This window comes from Saccopteryx leptura, chromosome 2 (genome assembly GCF_036850995.1).
Source record: "Saccopteryx leptura isolate mSacLep1 chromosome 2, mSacLep1_pri_phased_curated, whole genome shotgun sequence".
NCBI lineage: Eukaryota > Metazoa > Chordata > Mammalia > Chiroptera > Emballonuridae > Saccopteryx > Saccopteryx leptura.
In genome coordinates, this window is record NC_089504.1 from 333,586,987 (window position 1) to 333,613,289 (window position 26,303).

Sequence of the window (26,303 nt, forward strand, 5' to 3'; positions counted from 1 at the left end):
CAGCTCAATGTTTTAAATAAAAAAATAAAACATAAAAAGAGGGCGAACGGAAGTTGGACACCCCCTCTACTATGAGAAGAGAATGTGGGAGCACATAGCAGCAACGGCTCCTGGCGGCCACCCTGCCCCCCGACGGGCACCTGCTCTAGAAGTGGTCCCCTGCCAACAAGAGAATGGAGAGAGAAAACTTGGGTTCCTGATGCCATTGCTGACCTGCTGAATCAACGAATGCTGAAATCTTCCCTACCTATAGAAAGCCTGCTTTGTGAGCTAAAAAAATTCGCATATTGTTCAAGCTAGTTTGAATTGGGTCTTGCTATTCGCAGCTGAAAGTATCCTATTAAATAGCTACATTACTAGTACAATAAAATGAGTCTAGATCCCCTATAATTATAATGATCTCATATAAGAAGATATTTTCTTTTCTTTTTTTCTTTTTTTAGTGAGAGAGACAGAGACAAAGAGAGGAACAGACAGGCAGGAAGGGAGAGAGATGAGAAACATCAATTCGTTGCTGTACCTTAGTTGTTCATTGATTGCTCTCATGTGCCTTGATGGAGGGGGGGCTCCAGCTGAGCCAGTGACCCCTGGCTCAAGCAAGGGACCTTGCACTCAAGCCAGCGACCATGGGTCATGTCTATGATCTCACACTCAAGCTAGCAACCCCGTGCTCAAGTTGGTGAGCCCGCACTCAAGCAGGCAACCTCAAGGTTTTGAACCTGGGTCCTCTCTGTCCCAGGCCAACACTCTATCCACTGCGCCACCACCTGGTTAGGCAAGAAGATAATTTCTCAAAGAACAAATAACAACACTGGCTTGGGAAAGACATGTCATGTCAATATACAAAGACTCCACAGAGACTGAAATCTAGCTCTCTCTTCCCTTCAATCAAAGGTGCCGTTAGACAGAGGGCCTTTTATTAGTATAATTACCTGACTGAGGTGGACTTTGATTCTGCAGATAGAACTTATATCCTCCTGGGGCCTCAGTTTCAAAAAGACCCTCCGCAACTTCACTGAGTGGCCATTCCAGCTTCCTGGCATTGCTGACAGCCTGGCTAGAAGCGAGTGTGATACCCTACGACAAACAACAGTATCATCCAAGTGTATAACTACAACAGATCTTTTATAGAATAAGATAATGAGACAAAATCCCATCACCTTTACACTGTAGACAAAAAAGGGGGTACGTACAAGTTCAGTAACCGAAAGTAACCTCACAGGGTGATCTGATTATACATTTCTGACTGGGCGAGTCATAGTGGGTAGTCATGCCCCAGGCATATAGCGTCTTTATAATAACAGGCTTTAAGGAAACCCTGTCCACTGTTCTTGTGCATCTAGGTTAACACGCCTTTGAGATACAGATGAAATCCTCTTTACTAGACTCCTCAGAGGTGCAACCACCTTACATTCTCCCATATTCATGTAATCTTCCTTAATTCCAAAAGTGTAACATAAACTGCAAAACTCATTCTTCAGTACATTTGAGATTTTGCTTTCCGGCAATGTAGTCAATATGGTTCAAATAAACTCATAAACATTCTCTGCAGACTTGGACGTTTCTTAAGTTGACAACAACAAATTACCTAAGAATTAATTAGCATTCAAATTTCCTTCTAGTGATTTTAAATTCGATTTTGGACATGTTTTCTCCTACACAGGTTCCAAACTTTGTGAATTGCAGGACAGAAATTCATATGCCACTGAATTAAAACCAAAGGTAATCTCTCTCTTTTTTTTTTTTTTTTTTTTGTGGCAGAGACAGTCAGAGAGAGGGACAGATAGGGACAGGCAGACAGGAAGGGAGAGAGATGAGAAGCATCAATTCTTCGTTGCGGTTCCTTAGTTGTTCACTGATTGATTTCTCACATGTGCCTTGACTGGGGGGCTACAGCAGACAAGCGACCCCTTGCTGGAGCCAGCAACCTTGGGCTCAAGCTGGTGAGCCTTGTTCAAACCAGATGAGCCCGCACTCAAGCTGGTGACCTCGGGGTCTTGAACCTGGGCCCTCCACATCCCAGTCCGACACTCTATCCACTGTGCCACCGCCTGGTCAGGTGGTAATCTCTCTTATTTTAAAGATCGAGTAAGATAAATCTATTTTTGCTCTTTAAACAAAAAATGCATACCAATTATCAAGGCAATTTTTAATTTAAATTTAATCAAAATACCTAAAAATGTACGCGTATGCCTTCTGATAAGGCCAGCCTTGCTCTAGCTTGGATTACGGCAATAGCCCCACTCACTGCCTCCAGTCTTGTCAATCCATCAGCCGCCCTTGCAGCCAGAGTAAACTTTCTAAAACATACCCCATAGTCTATTCTCAAGACAGCAAAATCCACATTGTTTTTCCTCTGCCTAAAATCCTTGATGGCTTTTCATTTCAATCAGCAATGGCTCGATCTGACCCCATGTCATTTTTTTTTTACCCCATCTCCTCTCACTGCCCCCACTACTCTGCTCCCTCTATTCCAGCCATACTGGCATCCCTGTATTTTACTGAACACCTCAGGCGCTGTTTGGGGCTTTTGCCCAGGCTGTTTCTCTACCTGAAATGCTCTTCACCAGGACATCCTCATGGCTCCCTTCTCTCCTTGAGCCTTTGCTCAAATGTCAGCTCTGCACTGACACCTTCCTGCAACATCCTCCTTAAAATCATAACCAGTCATCTGCCCTACACAGTGGTCCCTTGTCTATTGCGGGGGTTAGCTTCCAGAACCCCCCGGGATAAGCAAAAATCCGTGAAGTAGCGACCTTATATTTATTTTATTTATCTATATTTTAAGGTTTTGTTTTGATTTAATATTCTTTTAATTAGTATTTCTTATATTTTAAAAATATTGTTTTCAATTTTTTAGGCTAGAAAATGCTTATTCTACCCCCAAAATAATTAAAATAATAAATCTATTAAAATACCTATATACCGCAAAACCCTGTGATATAGCGAAAAATCCACGATACAAAATTAGATATATATAAAATTTAAAAATCCGCGATACAGTGAGACCGCGAAAAGTGAACCGCGATATGGCGAGGGATGACTGTACTCCCAAGCCCCCTTACTCTGTTCTGTTCTTTCCCCACAACAATGATCACTTTTAAAATAACATATGATTTATTTATTTAGTCTATTTATTAGTTTTGTCTATCAGGCCCTTGACCCCCTCCCCTGCCAGGTATAGATTTTTGAGTTTTTTTTAACGCATATGTGAGAGAGAGAGAGAGAGAAACAGAGACAGACAGACAAGAAGGTAGAGAGAGATGAGAAGTTGCATCACTTTAGTTGCTCACTGTCTGCTTCTCATATGTGCATGACTGGGGGGCTCCAGCCAAGCCAGTGACCCCTTGCTGAAGCCAGTGACCATGGAATCATGTCTATGATCCCACGCTCAAGCTGGTAACCCCACGCTTGAGCTGGTGAGCCTCTGCTCAAGCCAGATGAGCGTGCACTCAACCCAGCAACATCAGGGTTTCAAACCTGGGTCCTCAGCACCCCAGGTTGATGCTTTGTTCACTGCGCCACCACCGGTCAGGCAGATTTTTGTGTTTGTTCACAGTTGATCCAAAGTTCCTTGAGCAGTGCCTGGCACAGAGCACTCAATAAATATTCTACTCACAAAAATTAGGGGATATTTAAAAAATGAATATGAAGCAATAAAATATCCTCTAATTTTTGTGAGCAGTATCATTATATGAATAAGTTCTATAATAAATAATACATGGGTCATTTCATATATTTGTTAACAAAGATGTAAACTAAATACCTAGATGTGAAACTACAAGATCAAAGAATAAATGCATTGATTGATACTGCCAAACTGAAGGTACTGATTACACACTTATTAATAATATATGAGAGTGGCAGTTTCCAATGCCCTTCCCAATACACTGTATTATCACACTTTATTTTGCCAATCTCATAGGCGACAAATGGCAGTATGGAAGCTGAATACTACCTATTTCAAGTTTAAGAGACATTTATAATTTTCTTTTAAAGGTTTTATTAATTAATTTTAGAGAGAAGAGAGAGGGTAAGAAAGGGAGGAGGGTGAGGGTGAGAGAGAGAGAGAGAGAGAGAGAGCGGGGAGGGAGGGCCGGGGGGAGGAGCAGGAAGCATCAACTCCCATATGCGCCTTGACCAGGCAAGCCCGGGGTTTTGAATCGGGGAATCTCATCGTTCCAGGTCAATGCTTTATCCACTGCGCCACCACAGGTCAGGCTACATTTCTAATTTTTCTAATTTCTTTTCTGTGAACTATCTATTCCTAGTTTCTGCCCTTAAAAAAAAATTATGTTGTTGATCCTTTTCTTTTTAATGTACAGGAGTTCTTTAAGTATAGGGGAGCTCTAATTAACCCGTTTTCTTTTTGCTCCATGAACTGGAAAGCACGGTAATCAGCAGGCCCATTTACTGCCCAGCTCCTCAGCAAGGCCGAGTGGAGCAGCCAGGCTGCTCCCCCCACCTACACAAATCTGAGCCCCGGCGGTCCCATCCATCAACATCTGACCTGTGCCAGGTAAACGTTGATGACACCAAGATGGTTCGTTCTCTTTTCTCTCCCTGATTTAAATTTGAAGAGTAAAGAAATGATGAGAAGTACAAGGAAACTCTCACATATGCTCTATCATCAAATCCTATCAACTCTACCTCCTAAACGTCTCTCAGATCCACCCTCTCCTCTCCATACCCCACTACCATGTGAGCTAAGGAGCTGCTAGTCACTTCCTCTATTCCATGAGCCAGTTTCCCCACTTCAGTCTTGCTCCCTTCTAACCCAATTTCCATGCTCTAGCCAGGCGGATTGTTGCATACCACAAATACTGTTATCATTCCCCTGCTTAAAAGTGGCTTCACTCTTAAAAGTGGCTTTCAGAAGAAAGTCTAAATACTTTTTTTTTTTGCAAGAGAGAGACAGCCAGAGAGGGACAAACAGCCAGACACACAGGGAGAGAGACAAGAAGCATCAACTCATAGTTGCGGCACCTACATTGTTCATTGATTGCTTTCTCATATGTGCCTTGACAGGGGGCTCCAGTTGAGCCAGTGACCACTTGCTCAGCCAGCGACCTTGGGTTCAAGTCAGCAACCTTGGGCTCCAAGCCAGTGACCTTTGGGCTCAAGCCAGCGACCATGCAGACACATGTCTATGATCCCATGCTTAAGCCAGTGACCCAGAGCTCAAGCTGGTGAGCCCATGCTCAAGCTGGAACAGCCCATGCTCAAGCCGGTGACCTTGGAGTTTCAAACCTGGGTCCTCAGAGTCCCAGGTCAATGTTCTATTCACTGTGCCACCGCCAGGTCAGGCTCAGGCTAAACATCTTAATAAGATGTGGCCCCAGCTTACTTCTTCAGCCTGTGCTTCTCAGAGTTCTGAGTAACACGGTGCCTCTCACCTCACCTCTGGGTCTGTGTACAAGCTGAAGACATGCCTCTCACTCTCCCACGCCAACTCCTCTCACCTGGCTCAGATGTCACCTCTGGGAAGCTTTTCCTGAACTCTTGCCTCTCCAGGAGTATGCTGGGAATTACTGCTGTGTCTCCACCCCACTCTGTTCTTGGATCCCAGTCTTAGCACTACTGCCCTATATTCTTAGTGTCTCTTTACTTGTATCCCCCACCAGACAGGAAGCTCCTTGGGCCAGGGAACATGCTTTACTCTCTATTGTATTCCCAAGACCTAACAAGGTACATGGCATATAGCAAGTCATAATAAATGTCTGTTAAATGAATACATTAGTGAGAGACATAAAGAGTGAAAAAGAAAAACAAATATATTTATATGTTGAATCTGAATGGTCCTTTCCTTTTAGAAAACGCTTTTGTAGACATTTGATTCTCATAAAATCTTCCATCTAGATATCATTATTATTTTCAGATTTTTTTTTTTTTTTTTTTTCCCTGAAGCTGGAAACGGGGAGAGACAGTCAGACAGACTCCCGCATGCACCCGACCGGGATCCACCCGGCACACCCACCAGGGGCGATGCTCTGCCCACCAGGGGGCGATGCTCTGCCTCTCCGGGGCATTGCTCTGCCCCGACCAGAGCCACTCTAGTGCCTGGGGTAGAGGCCAAGGAGCCATCCCCAGCGCCCGGGCCATCTTTGCTCCAATGGAGCCTTGGCTGCGGGAGGGGAAGAGAGAGACAGAGAGGAAGGAGGGGGAGGGGGTGGAGAAGCAAATGGGTGCTTCTCCTATGTGCCCTGGCCGGGAATCGAACCCGGGTCCCCCGCACGCCAGGCCGACGCTCTACCACTGAGCCAACCGGCCAGAGCCATCATTATTATTTTAATAACATCTAGCATGAAGTAGATTTGCTCAGTAGATTCTGAATAAATTTAGTTACTATCATGCTATGTATTTGGTCCCAGTGGCACTTTTTTTTTAATTGAATTTATTGTGGTGGCATTGGTTAACGAAATTATACAGGTTTCAGATGCACAACTCTATAACACATCTTCTGGTCTCAGTGGCATTCTATTTAGCACATAGTAACTGCTTAATAAATTGTTAATACGATTACTACAATAAGTGCATAGTGCATAATAACTTGAATTCTTGAATGAATGAATGTGTTCTCTTTACCTTTAAAACCATCTCAGATTTTTCTGACTAGGGCTGGAGCAACTGTATCAGTCCACTACAGGAACAGTATTTCTCCAGATGGTGATCGGGACCAATGACTCTGGCTCTTTACCTTATGAGGTCCAGTCATTCCTCTAGAGGTGTTTTGTCTCCTTCAAAGCTGTCTCCAAGTCTTGAGTTTGATTCCAAAACAGGGAGAATACATTTCATCCAGAAGCCAGAGTACCCAAGCAGTTTTGTCTTAAATAGAAAGCATCTTAAAACTAATCACTAAACTACCCAAAGGCCATCAATTCAGCAGTCATCAAACCTAACACTGTATCAGTGATCTCAATAAAAGGTATAGCCAAAAATCTAGAACAAAATATTTACTATAGCCTGACCAGACAGTGGCGCAGTGGATAGAGCGTCGGACTGGGATGCAGAGGACCCAGGTTCGAGACCCCGAGGTCACCAACTTGAGCGCGGGCTCATCTGGTTTGAGCAAAGCTCACCAGCTTGGACCCAAGGTCGCTGGCTCGAGCAAGGGGTTACTCGGTCTACTGAAGGCCCGCGGTCAAGGCACATATGAGAAAGCAATCAATGAACAACTAAGGTGTTGCAACGAAGAATTGATGTTTCTCATCTCTCTCCATTCACGTCTGTCTGTCTATCACTCTCTCTGACTCTCTCTCTCTGTCTCTGTAAAAAAAAAAAAAATTACCATAAAGTCATTGCCAAGCTTGTAGTCTCCGATGCCATAGTTATAAGTCAGTTCTGCAACAAAATGATCATCCTCAGGTCCAAATCCCACCATTGTTTTACTCCATTTTCCATCATATGGCCTAGAAAAATGAAAGTAAATGAACTCAGTGACATCAGACAAAATCTGCCTCAGGCCTCTCCCAAAGAACTGTTAGGGTCCTGGACAGATAGCTCAGTTGGTTAGAGCATTGTCCTGAAGCTAGAGGTTGCCGGTTCAATGCTGGGTCAGGGCATATACAAGAACAGATGTTTCTGTCTCTTTCCTGCTCTCTGCCTTCTCTTCTCTAAAATCAATAAAATAAACATAAAAAAAAGGAACTATTGGGACAGAGGGGTGGACAGGTCCCTCTAGTCTTCTACATACCAAAAGGCTGAAATGACCTCAGCTGTTGTTGAGAGCAGTTGGGGACAGTGCTCATGGCTCCATCACCAAACGCTCCACAGACCGTCTGTCTGGCACTTACTTGAGGCAAACATTCATTTACCTTTTCTTTATTTTTTATTTTTTTAGATTTTTATTCACTTTAGAGAGAGAAAAGAGAGAGAGAGAGAGAGAAGGGGGGAACAGGAAGCATCAACTCCCACATGTGCCTTGACCAGGCAAGCCCGGGGTTTTGAAACGGCGACCTCAGCATTCCAGGTCAATGCTTTATCCACTGCGCCACCACAGGTCAGGCCCTTTTCTTTATTCTTTATTTTTAATATTCTTTTTATTGATTGATTTTATGGAGGTCGGAGGGCAAGAAGAATCAATTCGTAGTTATTTCACTTTAGTTGTTCATTGACTGCTTGTCATATATGCCTTGCAGGCAAGCCCACGGTTTCGAACCAACAACCTCAGCATTCCAGGTCAACAACCACTGCACCACCACAGGTCAGGTTACCTTTTCTTTTTTTTTTAATATTTTTTTTATTTTTTATTTTATCTTTTTTTATTTATTCATTCTTTTTCTGAAGCTGGAAACGGGGAGAGACAGCCAGACAGACTCCCGCATGCACCCGACCGGGATCCACCCGGCACGCCCACCACGGGTCACGCTCTGCCCACCAAGGGGCGATGCTCTGCCCCTCCGGGGGGTCGCTCTGCCACAACCAGAGCCACTCTAGCACCTGGGGCAGAGGCCAAGGAGCCATCCCCAGCGCCCGGGCCATCCCTGCTCCAATGGAGCCTCAGCTGTGGGAGGGGAAGAGAAAGACAGAGAGGAAGGGGGGGGGTGGAGGAGCAAATGGGCGCTTCTCCTGTGTGCCCTGGCCAGGAATCGAACCCGGGTCCCCCGCACACCAGGCCGACGCTCCACCGCTGAGCCAACCGGCCAGGGCCTATTTTTTTAATTTTTATTTTATTTATTGACTTTAAAGAGAGAGGAAAGGAGAGAAATAGGAACACTGATCTATTCCTGTATGTGCCCTGACTGGGGATCGAACTGGCAAGCTCTATGCTTCGGAGCGACACTCTAACCAATAGCTACCCAGGCAGGGCCTAGGCTACCTTTTCTCTAAAGTAGGGAACAGAATCCTATAAAGGCAGTTCTCCAAACTGACCTTAATTTATTTTTTTGCATATCCATCAGTAAGCACGCAATTCCCATCAGGCCTTGGAATTTTCTAGCTTGCCATGACTACTAAGTTTAAGACATACTTGATAAGACGCTGTTTCATCCGCAGCATATACTTATTTGTGTTCCTGAAGTTGCCCAATTTACTGCCTCAATTTATTTCCCTGACTTATAGTTACTTTGAGAAACTTTCTGTTCTCCAGGTATATTCAGAGCCGAAAGCACATTTTAAGAAAGGTGTCGTACCCATTACAGGCAGCTTTGCAGCCTTCTTCAAATTCCTCATGCCGCAGAATCTGTAAGGGAATTAAAATTGTAAAGTTTTGCTAGTACTACATACAGCATATTTAGCACAAACTAAAATAATCAATACACACACAGAAATAAAATAATCAAAGCATAGACATTATCATTTGAAAGTTTTACTTGTAAAACAAACAGGAGATGATAAACCTGAATTCTTCCTAGGCTAGAAGTACTAGAGGTGAGGAAGAACCAAAGGCCAGGCAACCAAGCAAAGTTGTGGAATCTATTTAGACAGGGAAACAATGTTATATAATTTTTAAAAAACGTGGCCTTGACCCTGGCCAGTTGGCTCTGCGGTAGAACGTTGGCCCGGTGTATAGAAGTCCCAGGTTCAAATCCCAGCCAGGGCACACAGGAGAAACACCCATCTGCTTCTCTACCCTTCCGCCTCCCCTTTCTCTTTATCTCTCTCTTCTTCTTCCGCAGCCAAGACTCCACTAGAGCAAAAGTTGGCCCGGGCGCTGAGAATGGCTTTATGGCCTCCGCCTCAGGCGCTAGAATGGCTCCATTGCAGTGGAGCAACGCCCTAGACGGGTGCAGCATCGCCCCTCTGGTGGGCATGCCAGGTGGATCCCGGTCGGGCGCATGCGGGAGTCTGTCTGTCTCCCCTCCCCCCATTCTCACTTCGGAAAAATACAAAAATATAAAAATAAAATAAATAAAAAATGTGGCCTTTAGCATTAGAAAAATCTGACTTGGAATTCTGTCACTTAGTACTTGTGTAACCCTGAGACCATGGCTTAAACTGCCTAATAAGGCCTAATGTGGTACAAAGCATGGATAAAGCATGGATCTGGAATGCTGAAGTTGCCAGTTTAAAACCACGGGCTTGGCCCTGGCTGGTTGGCTCAGTGGTAGAGCGTCGGCCTGGCGTGCGGGAGTCCCGGGTTCGATTCCCAGCCAGGGCACACAGAAGGAGCGCCCATCTGCTTCTCTACCCCTCTTCCTCTCTGTCTCTCTCTTTCCCTCCCGCAGCCAAGGCTCCACTGGAGCAAAGTTTGCCCAGGCGCTGAGGATGGCTCTGTGGCCTCTACCTCAGGCGCTAGAATGGCTCTGACTGAAGCAGAGCGACGCCCCAAGATGGGCAGAGCATCGCCCCCTGGTGGGCATGCTGGGTGGATCCCGGTCCGGCGCATGCGGGAGTCTGTCTGACTGCCTCCCTGTTTCCAGCTTCGGAAAAATACAAAATACAAAAAACAAACAAACAAACAAACAAAAAAAAACACGGGCCTGCTGGGTCAAGGCACATACAAGAAGCAACTATACTGCTCACAAAAATGAGGGGATATTTTATAGCTTCATATTCATTTCGAAATATCCCCTCATTCTTGTGAGCAAGTATACTATGAATTGATGCTTCCTGCTCCTCCCCCAACCCCTTCTTCTCTCCTCTCTCTAGAAAATCAATAAATAGTTCTGGCCGGTTGGCTCAGCGGTAGAACGTCGGCCTAGCGTGCGGAGGACCCGGGTTCGATTCTGGCCAGGGCACACAGGAGAAGCGCCCATCTGCTTCTCCACCCCTCCCCCTCTCCTTCCTCTCTGTCTCTCTCTTCCCCTCCCGCAGCCAAGGCTCCATTGGAGCAAAGATGGCCCGGGCGCTGGGGATGGCTCTGTGGCCTCTGCCTCAGGCGCTAGAGTGGCTCTGGTCGCAACATGGCGACGCCCAGGATGGGCAGAGCATCGCCCCCTGGTAGGCAGAGCATCGCCCCATGGTGGGCGTGCCAGGTGGATCCCGGTCGGGTGCATGCGGGAGTCTGTCTGACTGTCTCTCCCTGTTTCCAGCTTCAGAAAAAAAAAAAAAAAAAGAAAATCAATAAATAAAATCTTTTTTAAAAAATCCCAGTATGTTGTGAAAATGGATTTATTACAGCACAGAGCCTAGTACACACTAAGCTCTCAATATATTAGTTTCTATTTTCCTTTTTGATTCTCACTGCTACTGCTTCAGTTCAAGCTCCTATCACTTTTCTCAAAGACTACTAAAAACCATATTTATTGATCTCCTTCCTTAATACCACTGTGGACAAAAAAGGGGCTCTCTGAGCAAGTTATGTTGAGTAGTCCTGTCCCAGGCATATATCTTTCTCAGTAAAAGGTTTGTCTTAAGCGAGCCCTGTTCATTGTTTCTCTGCATCTAGATTAACACACCCTTGAAGTACCTCTTTTCAGGCCCTTCAGAAGCATGACCACCCCCAAGAGAGCACATGATATTGTTAACTATCCCATAATCCAACCCCCATCTTGCTTCTCCCATCTTCAGGTAATCTTCCTTACATTCCCTCCTTAATTCCAAATGTATAAAAGAAACGGCAAAACAGTCATTCTCTGGAGCTTTTGAGATCTTCCTTCCCAACACTGTGTCACTTTGGCTCAAATAAACTATTATAATGAAAATTCTCTAGGCTCTGACCAGTTGGCTCAGTGGTAGAGCATCCACCCAGCATGTAGGTGTCCCAGGTTCAATTCCCAGTCAGGGCACACAGGAGAAGTGACCATCTGCTTCTCCACCTTTCTCCCTTCCACCTCTCTCTGTCTTCTCCTCCCACAGCCATAGCTCAATTGGTTCAAGCACATCAGCCCTGGGTGCTGAGGATGGCTCCATGGAGTCTCCATCTCATGCACTAAAAAATAGCTCAGTTGCAAGCATGGCCCCAGATGGGCAGAGCATCAGCCCCAGATGGGGTTTGCTGGCTGGATCCCAGTTGGGGCACATGCAGGAGTCTGTCTCTCTATCTTCCCTCCTCTCACTTGGAAAAATAATTTTTAAAAAATCTCTACAGGCTTGGATGTTTCTTTCAGTGACACCCACCATAAAATTAGTTCCCTAAGGCACAGCTCTGATCATATCACTGCCCTTTTCAAAACTGTAAGACAGCTAGCTCCCTACTTATTGTGACATAAAAATCTAAGCTCCTTAGCATAGAATTCAAGACTCTACCAGAAGCAGTCCCAACCTATTTGTACTGATACCTTAACTCCTCAACTTCAACTAAGTAATCGAAGCTAAAGGCACATAAAACTAGTGATGTTTCCCAAACACTATCTTTGCATTGGCTCTGGAGTTTTTCTAGTATATTACTCCCTCTAATAGGGGTCTGTGGAAATCCCATCTTTAGACTTCAACTCAAATGCAAAGTCGCCAAGAATTATTTCTTGACCACTCCAGGTTGGAGTTAAGTCTCTCCTTCTGTTGAACTTTGATAATAGTGGCTAGTACTGACACATTAAAGGAGAGCTTTATGCTTTTTTATTACTTATCAAGTTTCTACTCCCATTACTATTAGTTATGGACAAATAAAATTTCCACCCTACCCCATCCCAGCCTTCACTAAGGACAGATACACAGGGTCATTTTTATCTTTGTTACATAATACTGTACTGTGAAACTGGACAATATATTTGCACCCTGAGTGTTCTGCACTTTCTACATTAAACAGCACTCTTGTATCTCTAAAGTCCTTGCTTATCAGGAGCTCCCATTAGCTTCTACCTGCTTGTCACCTAGTGACCCCTGCAGAGTCACAGCTGCTCAGGGCTGCAGAGAGGCCGATTCTGGGTGCTGGAGAGAAGGGGTTCCGACTTCACACTTAGATCTGGACTGTTAAGAGGACTGTCCGAGTATTCATCCACAGAAACTCAGTAGTAGACACCATTCAAATCAGCCCTGAGAGAAACAGAGCCCTGAATATGCTGAACCGAAAGGCTCCAAACCTGAAGAGGCTGAGTTATTGTTCACTGGGAGTTTTGTTTATTTACTGTCTTTCCCACCAGACCGGAAGCTCCACAAGTGCAGGAGTTCAATATATATTTGTTAACGAATTTAAATGAAAGAACGGGTGTGGACACTCAGTGGGCGACTAAAAAGCGGGAGCCCCCTTTCAAAGGCCATCTAACCCAACCCAGACTCGAAACTCTTCCTGAAGCTGAAACGCGACAGGGCTAATGGGGAAGTCCGAGGGCTAAGGTCGGCCACCCGGTTTCTGGCCGAAGCCCACTTCTCTACACCGTCGGCCCGGCGTGGCTCAGCCGGCCGTGCCGCCCTCGCACGCCAGCCCCCCTCGGCCCCGTCTGCACCTTCATCCCCAGGACATCCCGATAGAAACGCGCCGTCTGGAAGCGGTTTCCCACTTTGAAGACGAAGTGCAGAGCTCGCCGAGTCGCCATGAGAACCATCGCACACACCCGTCACACAGCGCCACCCCGCCCGCAACGACGGCCTCGTGACTATGACGTCATCGATCGCCGCTGGCGCGCTTTCGTGACGCAGCCCACGGCGCGGAGGAAGATGGCTGCCGTGGTGAAGGGCGTAGGGTGGGCTGTGCGCCCGCTGCTGCCGGTGGCCCAGACTTGGGACCTTGACGGCCGGCGCTGGGTCCGGGCGCTGCGGCGGAGCCCCGTGAAAGTGTCGTTTCCATCTGGACAGGTGGTGGCACGGAAGCCTAGTCATGAGAAGCAGCCCCGGAAAGTGGTGGCTGAGATCAGTCCCCACGTGCAGCGACTGAAGCAGCCGTCTCAGGAGCCCACATCCCAGACGCCCAGCACTTGGGAAGAGTCCGGGCTTCGCTACGATAAGGCTTTCCCCGGGGACAAAAGGCTGAGGTGATATCTTCCTAAAGCTTGTGGAGTATTCCTGTTCTCGTCCCGCCTCACATGGGACCTTAACCTCTTTCCTCCAATTGGAGGACCTATTCCAGCACCCCCCCCCCCCCCCCGCTGGTTTTTATGATACTGGGAGGGTGCATAAGTACCTTGCTCAGAATAAATTTGTTTCTGCTTCTGTGAAGGTTTCAATGTCTGTTAGAACTAGGTGTATGTATCTGGGATGTTTGGTAATTACCACTCTCTTTGTTTCTGCCTACAGCAGTGTAATGACAATAGTTAAGTCCAGGCCATTTCGGGAAAAGCAAGGGAAGATCCTGCTGGAAGGTCGCAGGCTGATTGCAGATGCACTCAAGGCTGGTGCTGTGCCAAAAGTTTTCTTCTTTAGCCGTCTGGACTACTTAAAGGAGCTGCCCATTGATAAGCTGAAAGGTGTCAGCCTCATTAAGGTGAAATTTGAGGATATCAAGGGTTGGTCCGACCTAGTAACTCCACAAGGAATATTAGGTCAGTGATTAACTAATATTGTCAAACTAGAAGTAGAGATTTAGGATTATTTGTTTATACTTGTCGTAGGGTAACATTTTATTTAAACCAAATTCAAAATGGTATTGCCTAATCTTTTAAGATACCCAGAACAGTACAGTTCTCAAATCTTAATGTAAATCGTGCATCTTACATTATTTTTAGTGGAAACTGAAGCTAGTTTTTTGTCATTTGTATTAAGGCTATTTATTCCTCACACATTATTTTTACATCACTTTTTCAACCTTTAATGCCCAACTGAGCCTGACCAGGCGATGGCTCAGTGGATAGAGCATCGGACTGGGATGCGGAGGACCCAGGTTCGAGACCCTCAGGTCGCCAGCTTGAGCGCTGGCTCATCTGGTTTGAGCAAAGCTCACCAGCTTGGGCCCAAGGTCACTGGCTTGAGCAAGGGATTACTCGGTCTGCTGTAGCCCCACGGTCAAGGCACATATGAGAAAGCAATCAATGAACGACTAAGATGTAACAACGAAAAACTAATGATTGATACTTCTAATCTCTCTCCGTTCCTGTCTGTCTGTCTGTCCGTATCTATCCCTCTCTGACTCTGTCTCTGTAAAATAAATAAATAATGTCCAACTGAAAATTAAGAAAAATGTGTACCAAAAGATTTAGCTTTCCACAAAACCTCTGCCAGAGTGGTGATACCTATCATTGACTCCCTTATTCTAGAAGTAGGTCTGAGCAGTAAGCTGCAGTTTACTGCCGTTTAGCCAATTGAACAGGAATCCTTGTCTTCATTAGATTGAATCTAACTTAAAGGGTTTATGTAACTGTGATATTTATTAGCACTTAGAAAGCTTTTTTTAAAATAGGAAAGACTAAATTCATTGTATCTTTTTGACACTGAAGTTAAAAAGTTTCCCACCAGTTCTACATAGCTATACTCACATTAGCTACACCTCTAGTTACTACACCTTGCTACAGTGAAAGTATCACTCATTTTTACCATGTGTGCCCATCCTGGACTTCTGTAGTCCCTTGGTCACTATGACTGTTTGTGATTTTATGGCTTTTAAAAATATATATTGCCCTGGCCGGATAGCCTGGTTGGTTGGAGCGTAGTCCAGAAATGCAGAGGTTGCATGTTCAATCCCTCGGTAAGGGCACATACAGGAACAGATTGATGTTCCTCTCTCCACCCTCCCTCTCTCTCCCCTACACCCTCCCTCTCCTTCCCCCTTCTTTACCCCTCTCCCTCTCCTCTCCCTCCCACCTGCCTCTAAATAAGTAAATAAACTTGATAAAAAACATATTAGCCTATCCTTGTCATGGTTTATTTCAGATTGGGGGGCGGTATAGGGAGAAATAGATAAGATCTAGCACTACAGTGTGTCCGTAAAGTCATGGTGCACTTTTGACCAGCCACAGGAAAGCAACAAAAGACGATAGAAATGTGAAATCTGCACCAAATTAAAGGAGAACTCTCCCAGTTTCATACCTATTCAGTGCAGTTCGATGTGGGCTCACGCACAGATTTTTTAGGGCTCCTTAGGTAGCTATCCCGTATAGCCTCTACAGACTCGTCACTGACGGATGGCCTACCAGAACAGGGTTTCTCCACCAAACTGCCAGTTTCCTTCAACTGCTTATCCCCCCGAGTAATGTTATTCCTATGTGGTGGCGCTTCGTTATAAACATGCCAATATTCACATTGCACTTTGGTCACGGATTCGAATTTAGCGAGCCACAGAACACACTGAACTTTCCTCTGTACCATCTACATCTCGACTGGCATGGCCGTGGGCTGCTCCGCTGTATACACGGTGTTATGTCATCATCTGCACATGCGCACATGTTGCCACATCATCATCTGCACATGTGCACATGCTGCCACATCATCATCTGTACATGCGCACATGCTGCCACATCATCATCTGCACATGCGCACATGCTGCCACATCATCATCTGCACATGCTGCCACATCATCCTACAGAAACTGGGAAGGTTTTCCTTTTATTTGGTGATCTTACATTTCTATCGTCTTTTCTTGCTTTCCTGTGTCTGGTCAAAAGTGCACCATGACTTTATGGACACACTGTACTTGTCAGACTTCTAAAACCCATAATATGTCTTCTAGAAGTAGTGAGTTTGCATCACTACAGCAGTTCAAGTGAAAGTTAAAGGAATTGTAAGGTTTCCTGTCCTACTGAATGCTCTGGTGGCTCCCTCCCTGTGTTTTTTTTTTGTTTTTTTTTTTGCTCCCTGTGACTCTTAAGTGCAAAATCTATTTACAGCACAAAGATGCCTGGTACCATTCAGTTGCCTTCATTGATAGAGCAGGTACAAGTATTTATGTGTTCTTGGCGTGAATAAACTGGAAGAGTTTGTGTAGAAGTCAGTTTGACAATGTTAGTTAACATTAGTAGTGCACACACACTGTTTCTTCATTGCACTTACAGGTGTTTTTCCTAGGGAAATTTTTGGACATATGCACAGAGTCATACAGGGATGTTTACTGCAAGGTTGTTTATAATAGGGAAAACTGAAACTATCTAAATGTCAGTTGAGAAAGAGTTAAATAAACATAGTACATTCAAGTTACAAAATAACATGCAGCAGTTAAAAGAATAAAGTAGTTCAGAATGTTTGTGTGTATGTGTGTGGCAGAGACGGAGAGACTCAGAGGGACAGATAGGGACAGACAGTAAGGGAGAGAGATGAGAAACATCAATTCTTCGTTGCGGTTCCTTAGTTGTTCATTGATTGATTTCTCATGTGCCTTGACCAGGGGGCTACAGCAGACCGAGTGACCCTTTGCTCGAGCCAGCGACCTTGGGTCCAAGCTGGTGAGCTTTGCTCTAACCAGATGAGCCCGCAATCACGCTGGCAACCTCGGGGTCTCGAACCTGGGTCCTCCACATCCCAGTCCGATGCTCTATCCACTGTGCCACCGCCTGGTTAGGCCAGAATGTATTGACATGGTAAGTTCTCCAAGACATGTTATCAAGTTAGATCAGTAGACTACAGAATAATACACGGTATGATTTTTTCTTTCTGTTAATGTGAAAGAAGAAAAACACTTGCCTCATCTGTGGTGGTGCAATGGGTAAAGTGTCGTCCTGGAATGCTAAGGCCCTGTTCAATACCTGGACTTGCTCGGTCAAGGCACATACAAGAAGCAACTACTACAAGTTGATGATTCCTGCTCCTTGCCCTGCCTTTATATATATATATATATCTTTAAAAATCAATAAATAAAATCTTTAAAAAAATAAAGCACCTATATATATGGGTAGATACGCATTTATGTAGGTAGCTACATGGAACAAGTTCTGAAGGGATAAGATACAGTCCAAGATTGAAAGCAGTTATGCAGGGGATCATGGCAGGACTTCATGTTTGCATCCTTTCAATCAGAATGTGTTCGTGCAATTAATATAGAAAGTGATAAGTAAATGAAGAGTCAGATTATCCCCCGTGTCCAATTAGACAAGTGAACTGCTTATTTTGTTTCCCTAGGGATTTTTGCCAAACCTGACCATGTTAAGATGACATTCCCAGAGATTCAGCTTCGCCATTCACTGCCCTTACTGTTGATTTGTGACAATCTCCGTGACCCTGGCAACCTGGGGACAATTCTGAGATCTGCTGCTGGGGCAGGTTGCAGTAAAGTATTACTCACCAAAGGTAAGTGTACATGTGACTGGTGGACTGAGTGGCCACTTGTAAGTGAGCTGGCTCAATGGACAGACGTACATGGATGTTAATCTTGGATCTGCCCCTATTAACTGCGCATCTATGAGCAATGTTTGGGGTATCGGTTTTCTCATCTGCAAAGGGGAATATTAACAGAATCTACCTGGTAGGGTTGTGCTGAGGATTAAGTGACATGGTGCACATAAAGTACTTAGCACTGTGGCTGGCACAGTAATTCAGTAGATGTTGACTGTCTTTTTTTTTTTTTAATTATTTTTTTAAATTTATTCATTTTAGAGGAGAGAGAGAGAGAGAAAGAGGGGGAGGAGCAGGAAGCTTCAGCTCCCATATGTGCCTTGACCAGGCAATCCCAGGTTTTGAACTGGCGACCTCAGCGTTCCAGGTCAGTGCTTTATCCACTGCGCCACCATAGGTCAGGCAGATGTTGACTGTCTTTTAAAATTATTTCTACACCAGCTAGGTTATTAAAGAAGTCAGAATTAATCAGGGAAAGAAGTAGATGCCACTTTTAATACTTAGTTTCAAGTCCTTTATTTATTGATCTTGAGTTCCCAAATGTTGGGTATATGAGACCTTTCTAACCCTTTACATTCTGAATCCTGTGAAAGGAATGACTTCAACAGAGCGATTATGAAATTGTGATAAATTTTCCTTAGCCTCAGAAGTCAAATACCCCACATACAAGTTAGGCTCATTACATTTCTTTGTCTCCTCTCATTAGAAATGAGGATTAGTAAACGTGGTTTTAAACTGACTTGCCCAACAGTCGGGACAAGCCTAAAATGCTTACTACAACCTAGGGGGAGCGTGGGAGGGAGATCATTCATCAGGAACACGCACGTTACCTTTCACTGTAAACTGGTGTTAGTACCCACTGCTGACATTTGCCTAAATTGCTCCTTTAAACACTTCCCCTTGTCACATGTTGGAGTGCATTTCTCTGCCAGCATGAGAGCGAGGTGCTACAGATCCACCATCAGTAGCCACTTACCTGCCCACTGTTGAGAGCTCTGAGAGCAGCTGTGGTTTTGGAAATGTACGTATATAATCCAAGCAGTGGGATTTTCACAGTGATGCTGGTGGCTGGTATATAAGCGGTAGGGAGAGAGTAGGGAACACTTGGTGTAATGCCCAGTATTGAGGATGGGAGGATGCGGGAGGAAAATCTCATCTTGCCCTGTACTCTCCACCAACTAGAGGGGTCACACTAGATGGCTCTCCTCATGAGCATGGGTCCCTCTTTTTAAAATTACTTACAATGAGGAGACTTGTGTTAACATTGAGGGGAGGATGGTAGATTATGGTGACCTGGTCCTGCTGTCTCTTCCAGTCCCATGGTCTTGGGAAAGGTGAAGTGTCTGCCAGTGCATAAATCTGGCGTAGTTTTGCACTTAACCTGTTCATGAGAGTTCTTTTAGCCTTCCTACTGTAAGAGCAGCTGAGTATGTGAATGACAAGGCTGTTACCCTGGTTCTCCCTGGATTACTATAATTGCCTCCAATCCAATTTCTCCATCCCTAGCATCTTCTGTGCTCCAATCCAGATTCAGCATTGAAGCCAAATGGGTCTTTCTAAAACATAAACCAGATTCTGTCACTGTTCAAAATCCCTCATTGCCACTTGTCTTCTACATAAAACCCTAAACTCCTCATGCCCAGCACGCCCAGCCTGCGTTAGCCCTTGCCTGCCTCCCGTCTTATCTCCCACCACCCCTGCCCATGTTTTCCTGATCCGCCTTACTTGGGGTTCTTGGACTGCGGCGCTCTGTCCTCTGCCTCTGCCTTTCTCTGACAAGATCCTCCTGTCCTTCACGGTCCAGCTCAGTGTCATGCCCTCTAGGATGTTTATCCTGATAGTCCTGCTTTGTACAAGGGTTTTTTCCCCCTTCATGTCTATATCATGCGTTCCTTGAGGTTGGGAACTTGAATGCTCTTGGCAGCTCCGGGCAGTGTCTGGCAGACGTACGGTAAACGTTGAGGGATGATTAAGTCTGATCCAGCACTAGCAGGAATTTCTCCTGCAGTCCCTCTGCGGGGCATTGCCACGCTAAGGGAGGCAGAGGTGCCAACTGTCAGAAGGCTGCAGTAGGGCTTTTTGCTTTATCTCCTGATCCATAATTAATCCAATTTACCATATTTTTCCGTGTATAACTCACCTTTTTTCAAAAAATTTGGGGTCTAAAAACTCGGTGTCTTATACAGTGGTTGTGGCATTTCAAATGCCATAGATGGAACTGAAGATGAGGCAATATATGAGGACAGTGATTCGTCATCAGACACAGATAAGTACAAGCTAATGGATAGGAGTTTTGACAGTGATGAGGAGTTGTATGAATTTTATGATGACTAAAACTTGAGTTCAGTAACTTTATGTAATATATTATTTTTCAAATTTCAGGCCCCAAAAGTAAAGTGCGTCTTATTCATGGGGAAATACTGTACTCTGAAATCTCGACTGGAATTGGATCCTGTTTTCTATTTTCTAGGCTGTGTGGATGCCTGGGAGCCCAAAGTGCTGCGGGCAGGCATGGGCGCGCACTTCCAGGTGCCCATCGTCAACAATCTGGACTGGGAGACAGTGCCCAACTATTTGCCTACCGATACCCGGGTCTACGTGGCAGACAATTGTGGCCTCTATGCCCAGGCCCAGGCATCTAATAAAGCCATTGACCATGGCTGGGTATGTGACCAACACCTCTCAAAGCTTCACAAGTACGAGGAAGAGATGGAGGATGATCTAGAAACTGGAGCCAGTAGGGACTGGCTTCCTGAACTTGAGGTCCAGAGCTACGACGCGGACTGGACAGAGGCGCCAGCGGCTGTGGTAGTAGGTGGGGAGACCCATGGCGTGAGCCTGGAGTCTCTGCAGTTGGCCAGCAGCTCTGGGGGCAAGAGGCTGCTGATCCCTGTCGTGCCAGGTGTGGACAGCCTGAACTCGGCCATGGCTGCCAGCATCCTACTGTTCGAAGGAAAGAGACAGCTGCGGGTAAGGGCGGAACACTTGAGCCGAGACAGGAGTTACCGCTGAGAGGGGCCGTGGGAGTGACCCTCGGTGTGAGGTTGTCTCCAGCTCCTGCTGCGTTATTGGGCTGTCAGAGTTGGTTATTGTGGCTTCCAAGCAGGTCGACATGATGCTGTTGGATGATTATTGGGAAAGTAAGAATTTCCCTGAATTTCTGCTTATTTTCAAAAATAACAAAGGTCAGAATTCTTCCTGAGGTATCCCATCTCCCAAATTTTTACATACATGTGAAGGGTACAGGTGTGGCATTCAGTAGCTCACTGTTCTTTCGGCTTGGCCGTGTCAGTCTGCATTGTTTGTTCAGGCCCTGACTTACAGCCATTGTGTATGTATAACACAGTCTTCCCTCCATTTCTGGAGAAACCACAGGGTTCATCAGGGGGTGTTATACCTTCTTGGCATTTCTGCAGGTGTCTTTTTGAGGTCTCTTTGTTCAGAAAAAGGAAGAAACAGTTTTAAAATCTTCAGCTTAATCCTGCATCTGTCAGGAAAGCCATACCTTTTTTACTTGCTTCCTGCTCTTAGTCCTACTTTATATAACTTCCAGTTAATGTAATGACTGGGAGTTACTTATTTAAATTAATCCCTTCTCCTGCATAGAGGAACAGAACTGCTTAGGAAAATGCCAGCATTTCTTTCTGCTATGTGAGCAGAGGGCTCCTTCGAGGGGAGAGAGGATGAGAGTTTGGGACCCTTGGGCCATAATACTGCAGCAGGACCCTGCTGTTCTGTCAAACACCCCAGGGACAAGGGCAGGCTGGATCCTCACCAAGTGCCAGCTGGGGGGCAGCCAGGAATATGAGGGCAAATGCAGATAGTAATTGCTGTGTTTTAAGTTACTATGGGAAGGCGTGGCCTGTGGTGGTGCAGATAGAGCGTCTACCTGAAATGCTGGGGTCACCAGTTCAAAACCCCGAGCTTGCCTGGTCAGGGCACGTACAGGAAGCAACTACTATGAGTTGATGTTTCCTGCTCCTCCCCTCTTCTCTCTCTCTCTCTCTGTCCTCTCTCTAAAATCAATAAATAAAATCTTGGCCTGACCTGTGGTGGTGCAGTGGATAAAGCGTCAACCTGGAATCCCTGGGTTTGCTGGGTCAAGGCACATATGGGAGTTGATGCTTCCTGCTCCTCCCCCCCTTCTCTCTCCTAAATTGAACAAAGTCTTTAAATAAGTAAATAATTTTTTAAATTACTATGGGAAGGAGGTGGCTGGGACTGACGTATGGGACCTATTTCAGCAGTGTTTTTGCAGCCACAGAGCAGATGGTTGGAGCTGCAGGCTGCATTAGCAGGGTAGTCTTACCACATTCCTTCTGTAGAGTGGCTCCTATAATGGTTAGGATTCCTCGGGAGCCCTTCAGCTGCTCATTCCAGGGAGGCTGCGTTGCGGGCATGCCCGAAGGAAACAGTGACACCCTTTCCTTCCCTTTTGGCTCCCCCCAGTCCCTGGTTAAACTTCCTCTCAAAATAAACTAAAAGCTCAAGCATGACTCATGCCCAAAGTGGCAGGGTGGGATTGCTCCGGAGGGATTTTGTGGCTTCCTGGCCAGAACTGCTGCTCTGGTGCCACCTCTGGTCTGGCCTGCCTGGGGCCCTCCACAGATGTCTCGTGCAAGTGGCCCACAGATTGTTCTGAAGACTGGATGCTTTTGGAAAGTAAATGAGCCCACAAAGGCTGGGCCTAGTCTGCTAGCTTTGCAGCCATGGTACCCATCACACCGGCGGGCTACATCTGGGAGGAAGCCCAGAAACCGACCGCTCCTCTGTTGACATTTGGTCTCTCAACACCTTGGAAAAACAAGTCACCAAACAGAAGTTCATGCCCTGCATGAAACCAATCTGCAACTTCTGTCCTGGATTATGGTTCCTGCTAATTTTTGTTAAAAAATAAAAATCAGTGAAAGAACAAACCCTATAAAGTAATTCTAAGCCTATTTTATCCTGAATGTAAGATGGAAATGAAATGTACATTGCAATCACTTTGTGGTCAATGGCTTACTTTTGTAGGAATAATTTAATGGGAGGGCAAATTTTCCATTCTTTAAAATGCTACAAACCCTGGCCGTCTAGCTCATTTGGTTAGGGCATCATCCCGTTATGTCAAGGTTGCAGGTTTGATCCCTGGTCAAAGTATAGACGAGAATCAACCAGTTGAGTGCATGAATTAAGTAGAATAACAAATTGATATTTCTCCCTCTCTAAAAAATCAGTAAGTAAACTGCAAAGGAAGCAAGTAGTGAAATTCTTGTTTGCAGAGTAATACTGGAAAATTAGTATCTTGAATTCTCAAGTTTGAGGCCAACATTTATTCTATCACATTTTCCTGGGAATAATAAGAATTTAGCAGTACAGTATATGACAAGCAAAACACTGCTTGACTGGAGAGCTGTCAGGTTAGCCAAGCTACCGTTTGCCTTTGTGTTTGAGCATAGCTGTAATTTGATTTCTGCCACAAGGTGGCAGCCACGCCACAAGACCATTCTCAACCAAAGGGGTGGGGATTTTTCCTGGTTTAAGTTGAAAAAGATGGAGAAAAGTCTTCCTCCACCACAGGGCATTTTGCAAGCCATTTGTGCTCAGAGAGGCTGATGTTGGAGACTCGCTCAGACTGTCACTCATTCTATGGGCAGAATCTGAAGTATAGGAGGACAGTGGACCAAAAACTAAGGGGAAAATGCATAAAAATGAGAAGTGGTCACAGCAAGTAAGTTAGCACACCTTTTCTTTCTGAATGGAGCCTCTGGGAAAGCAGCTCTGACAAATGCTGATGTCCCCATGCCACACACTGGGAAGGAGCTTCAGGATGGGGGGGGGGGGGCGGACGACGACAGGGTCCCCCTTTTCCCTTCCCCCATCACAGCTGTTAGCTCCCACGTTAAGGCCCAGAGGATGAACAGACCTGGGGACTGTCTCCACCTCGGTCCTACCACTTGCCCCAGGGTTAATAGCAACACCAGATGTCACCACCATCTAAGCTGAGCTGCATTTAGCTCCACTTTCATTATTCTGCCACCAAAGATTCAAAACCAGCACCTCACCCAAGCTTCCATGTCTAGTGCTGAAAACCACTGGTTGCCTGCAGAGCCCAGGGCTTCCCTCTTGGCCCGTCACTTCTGCCCTCCTGCAGGAGCAGACCCGACTGGCTCACCTTTAACAGTTTTTAGGGAACAGTCACATAGACACCTCTAAACTTCATGACCTTATTTTTGTCTCTTTTCAATTAAATACACAAAGGCAATAATTATAAGTCAAATTAATGGATGGGCCAGGATGATAGCTCTGGATGTCTCCATCTCTGGACTAGGTCGCTGTTAGACTGGAGCAGGACTGCTGCTCAAAGGCCAAACGTGACCAAAAAATCTGAATGCGTCCCAATGGTATTTGTTCTGTTCTTACTACATTTGCTTTGTAGGGAAGAGCTACTTTTCTCAATTGAAGCCTCCCATCCAAGTACTAACCAGGCCCGACCCTGCTTAGCTTCTGAGATCAGACGAGACCAGGCGTGTTCAGGGTGGTATGGCCGTAGACCTCAGCCTCATAGCTGCTGAGGGACACCATCAAAGCTGCTGCGTCCTCAAAAAGCAAGAAGGGAGGGAACAAAGGTTGGGGGGTGGCATGGCTGCAGCAGGGTCTGGCCTCCAAGCCTCCTGGGAAGCACATACCAACTGACTGCAAGCCAGCAGGGTGGCTCTAGATTGGCTGAGCACTCCCATATCCTCTGATGTCCAAAGGAGGTATATCTTATGGTCCTGGTCCTAAGATCCTGCCTCCTGCTGTATCCTAGTTACAGCTCATGTGGGTAAATTTTTTGTGTGTGAGGCACGAGCACCCACAAATCCAGACATGAGGTTGTGTCTCCAGGCCTTCCCACTGGCCTGCTGGTCTGTGGACAGAGGCTCCATGCTTTGGCATACTATTTAATGGAAATCTAACAGTTCCCCAGAACAGGTCCTACTCAAATTTAATAACACATTTCCTGGCTTGGGAAGTACCCTAAACACCAAGGGGGTGAGACATTCTTATGTCTTGAAAATTAAGCCTATTTACTTCATGCTTTCACGTACAAGGCGTGTGTAGAACATGCTAATGTCATATTTTCCCCAGTAGGAGAAACCCTAGCCATATAGCAGACCCAATATAAAATTTTCCTGCATACAAGCCTTTTGTTTCCTGGAAAATATCTCACCCTTTGCACACACACCATTAGCACCAATAATGAAGCTAATAAACAACAGCCATTTGTCCCCAAAGAATTTCCCCTTGAGCAGCCTTCCTGGAGGAAAGCAGGGGGTGCTCTCTCCCTGTTGCTATCAGCAAAGAGGGATGGGGGCTAAGTGCCCAGTTCAACAGAGCTGCTTCAGGGGGAATTTGAAAGCTGAGCCTGGCTTCCGTCAGTCCTCGGTACACAAAGCAGCACCCAGAGAAGAGCTGCAGGGGGCCTGGCCGAGCCTCTCCGCAGCCTGGACTGCGGTGGCATTCTGGGCCGGTCGGGCAAGCACTGGCCTGCCCAGCCATGCTCAGGTCCCTCCCAGCGCTACACGCCAGTGCACAGCATTTCCTCACGTCGTGCGTGCAGGCACGTGTGGTTTTCTCCTTAAGGCATCAGAGCAACAGCTTCTTTAGATCCGGCAGATTTGTTCCTGGACCATCCTACTATGTCTTTACATCACTGCAGAATCCATTTGCTGTCCTGGAAAAAGGCAGCAGCAGGAGAAAGCAGCTTTTCCATGTCTTTAATTAGGCAACAGGAAAAAACAGTCTGGCTGAAAATTACCACTTGAAACTTGGCTGATGCCAAAAACACCGTACTGGCTTCCTGTGTTCAGATAAGTGAGCATCATTGATTTTGAGGACCCACTTGGTGGTGGATAGGGGGGCAAAGGAAGCTGGTTCTCAGTAGCCCTCTGGCTTCTGCAGCTGCCCATTGTAATACCAACCCTGAACATATATACCTTTTATCTTAAGCCAATCTTTGTGGTTGGGGACAGGTTAAAAAAAAAAAAACAACCACCTCATCTGTTATGAAAACCAGTAGAATTGAATCTGGAAGTCATTGTGATGAATGCAAACCTGGAACCCCCAGGGTGGCATTTTTACAACCACCATCCTGCCTCAACCTGCAGGGCATGGTTTCCTTAGCTGCTATCGGAAACCCTTGACTACCCGGCAGCTGGTGTTTTAACCTGCTTCCAATTAGTGACAAGAATTTTAAGGTATTTTGGAGGTGCTTAGTGGAAATTAAGCCACCCACTTCGTCTGCATCAACAACCTTTAAGATCTCTTGC

At 45.8% G+C, this 26,303-nt stretch overlaps 2 protein-coding genes across 5 annotated transcripts in view; one reads left to right on the forward strand and one right to left on the reverse strand.

Moving 5' to 3' along the window:
* The window catches only part of GLOD4 (glyoxalase domain containing 4), a 30,545-nt gene extending 17,145 nt beyond the window's left edge, over positions 1 to 13,400 (reverse strand). For both annotated transcript variants that reach the window (XR_010748889.1, XM_066363573.1), the window contains exons 1-4: positions 13,266 to 13,400; positions 9,132 to 9,181; positions 7,289 to 7,409; positions 933 to 1,077 (exon numbers count right to left, since the gene is read on the reverse strand). Coding sequence is in view for 1 of the 2 variants with exons in the window: in XM_066363573.1 (XP_066219670.1) it covers positions 933 to 1,077; positions 7,289 to 7,409; positions 9,132 to 9,181; positions 13,266 to 13,364 (415 nt within the window). In the remaining variant the exon portion in view is untranslated. The remainder of the gene's footprint in view (positions 1 to 932; positions 1,078 to 7,288; positions 7,410 to 9,131; positions 9,182 to 13,265) is intronic.
* A 59-nt stretch (positions 13,401 to 13,459) lies between these two features.
* MRM3 (mitochondrial rRNA methyltransferase 3) lies at positions 13,460 to 22,058 on the forward strand. Of its 3 annotated transcripts, XM_066363575.1 has the most exons (4): positions 13,460 to 13,790; positions 14,053 to 14,297; positions 17,800 to 17,967; positions 20,483 to 22,058. In XM_066363575.1, exons 1-4 carry the CDS (start codon positions 13,477 to 13,479, stop codon positions 21,022 to 21,024), a joined length of 1,269 nt encoding a protein of 422 aa, XP_066219672.1. In that variant the 5' UTR covers positions 13,460 to 13,476; the 3' UTR covers positions 21,025 to 22,058. The 3 variants fall into 3 exon arrangements, with proteins under 3 accessions (XP_066219672.1, XP_066219674.1, XP_066219673.1); XM_066363577.1 differs by lacking the exon at positions 14,053 to 14,297 and having other exon boundaries at positions 13,657 to 13,790; XM_066363576.1 differs by lacking the exon at positions 13,460 to 13,790 and having other exon boundaries at positions 14,110 to 14,239.
* Positions 22,059 to 26,303: the final 4,245 nt, after the last annotated feature.

Coding starts and splice junctions, on each gene's coding strand:
- MRM3 (XM_066363575.1), top strand. CDS start 13,477: ATGGCTGCCGTGGTGAAGGGCGTAGGGTGGGCTGTGCGCCCGCTGCTG. Junction 13,791..14,052: donor CCCGGGGACAAAAGGCTGAG/GTGATATCTTCC, acceptor TTCTGCCTACAG/CAGTGTAATGACAATAGTTA. Junction 14,298..17,799: donor AACTCCACAAGGAATATTAG/GTCAGTGATTAA, acceptor TTGTTTCCCTAG/GGATTTTTGCCAAACCTGAC.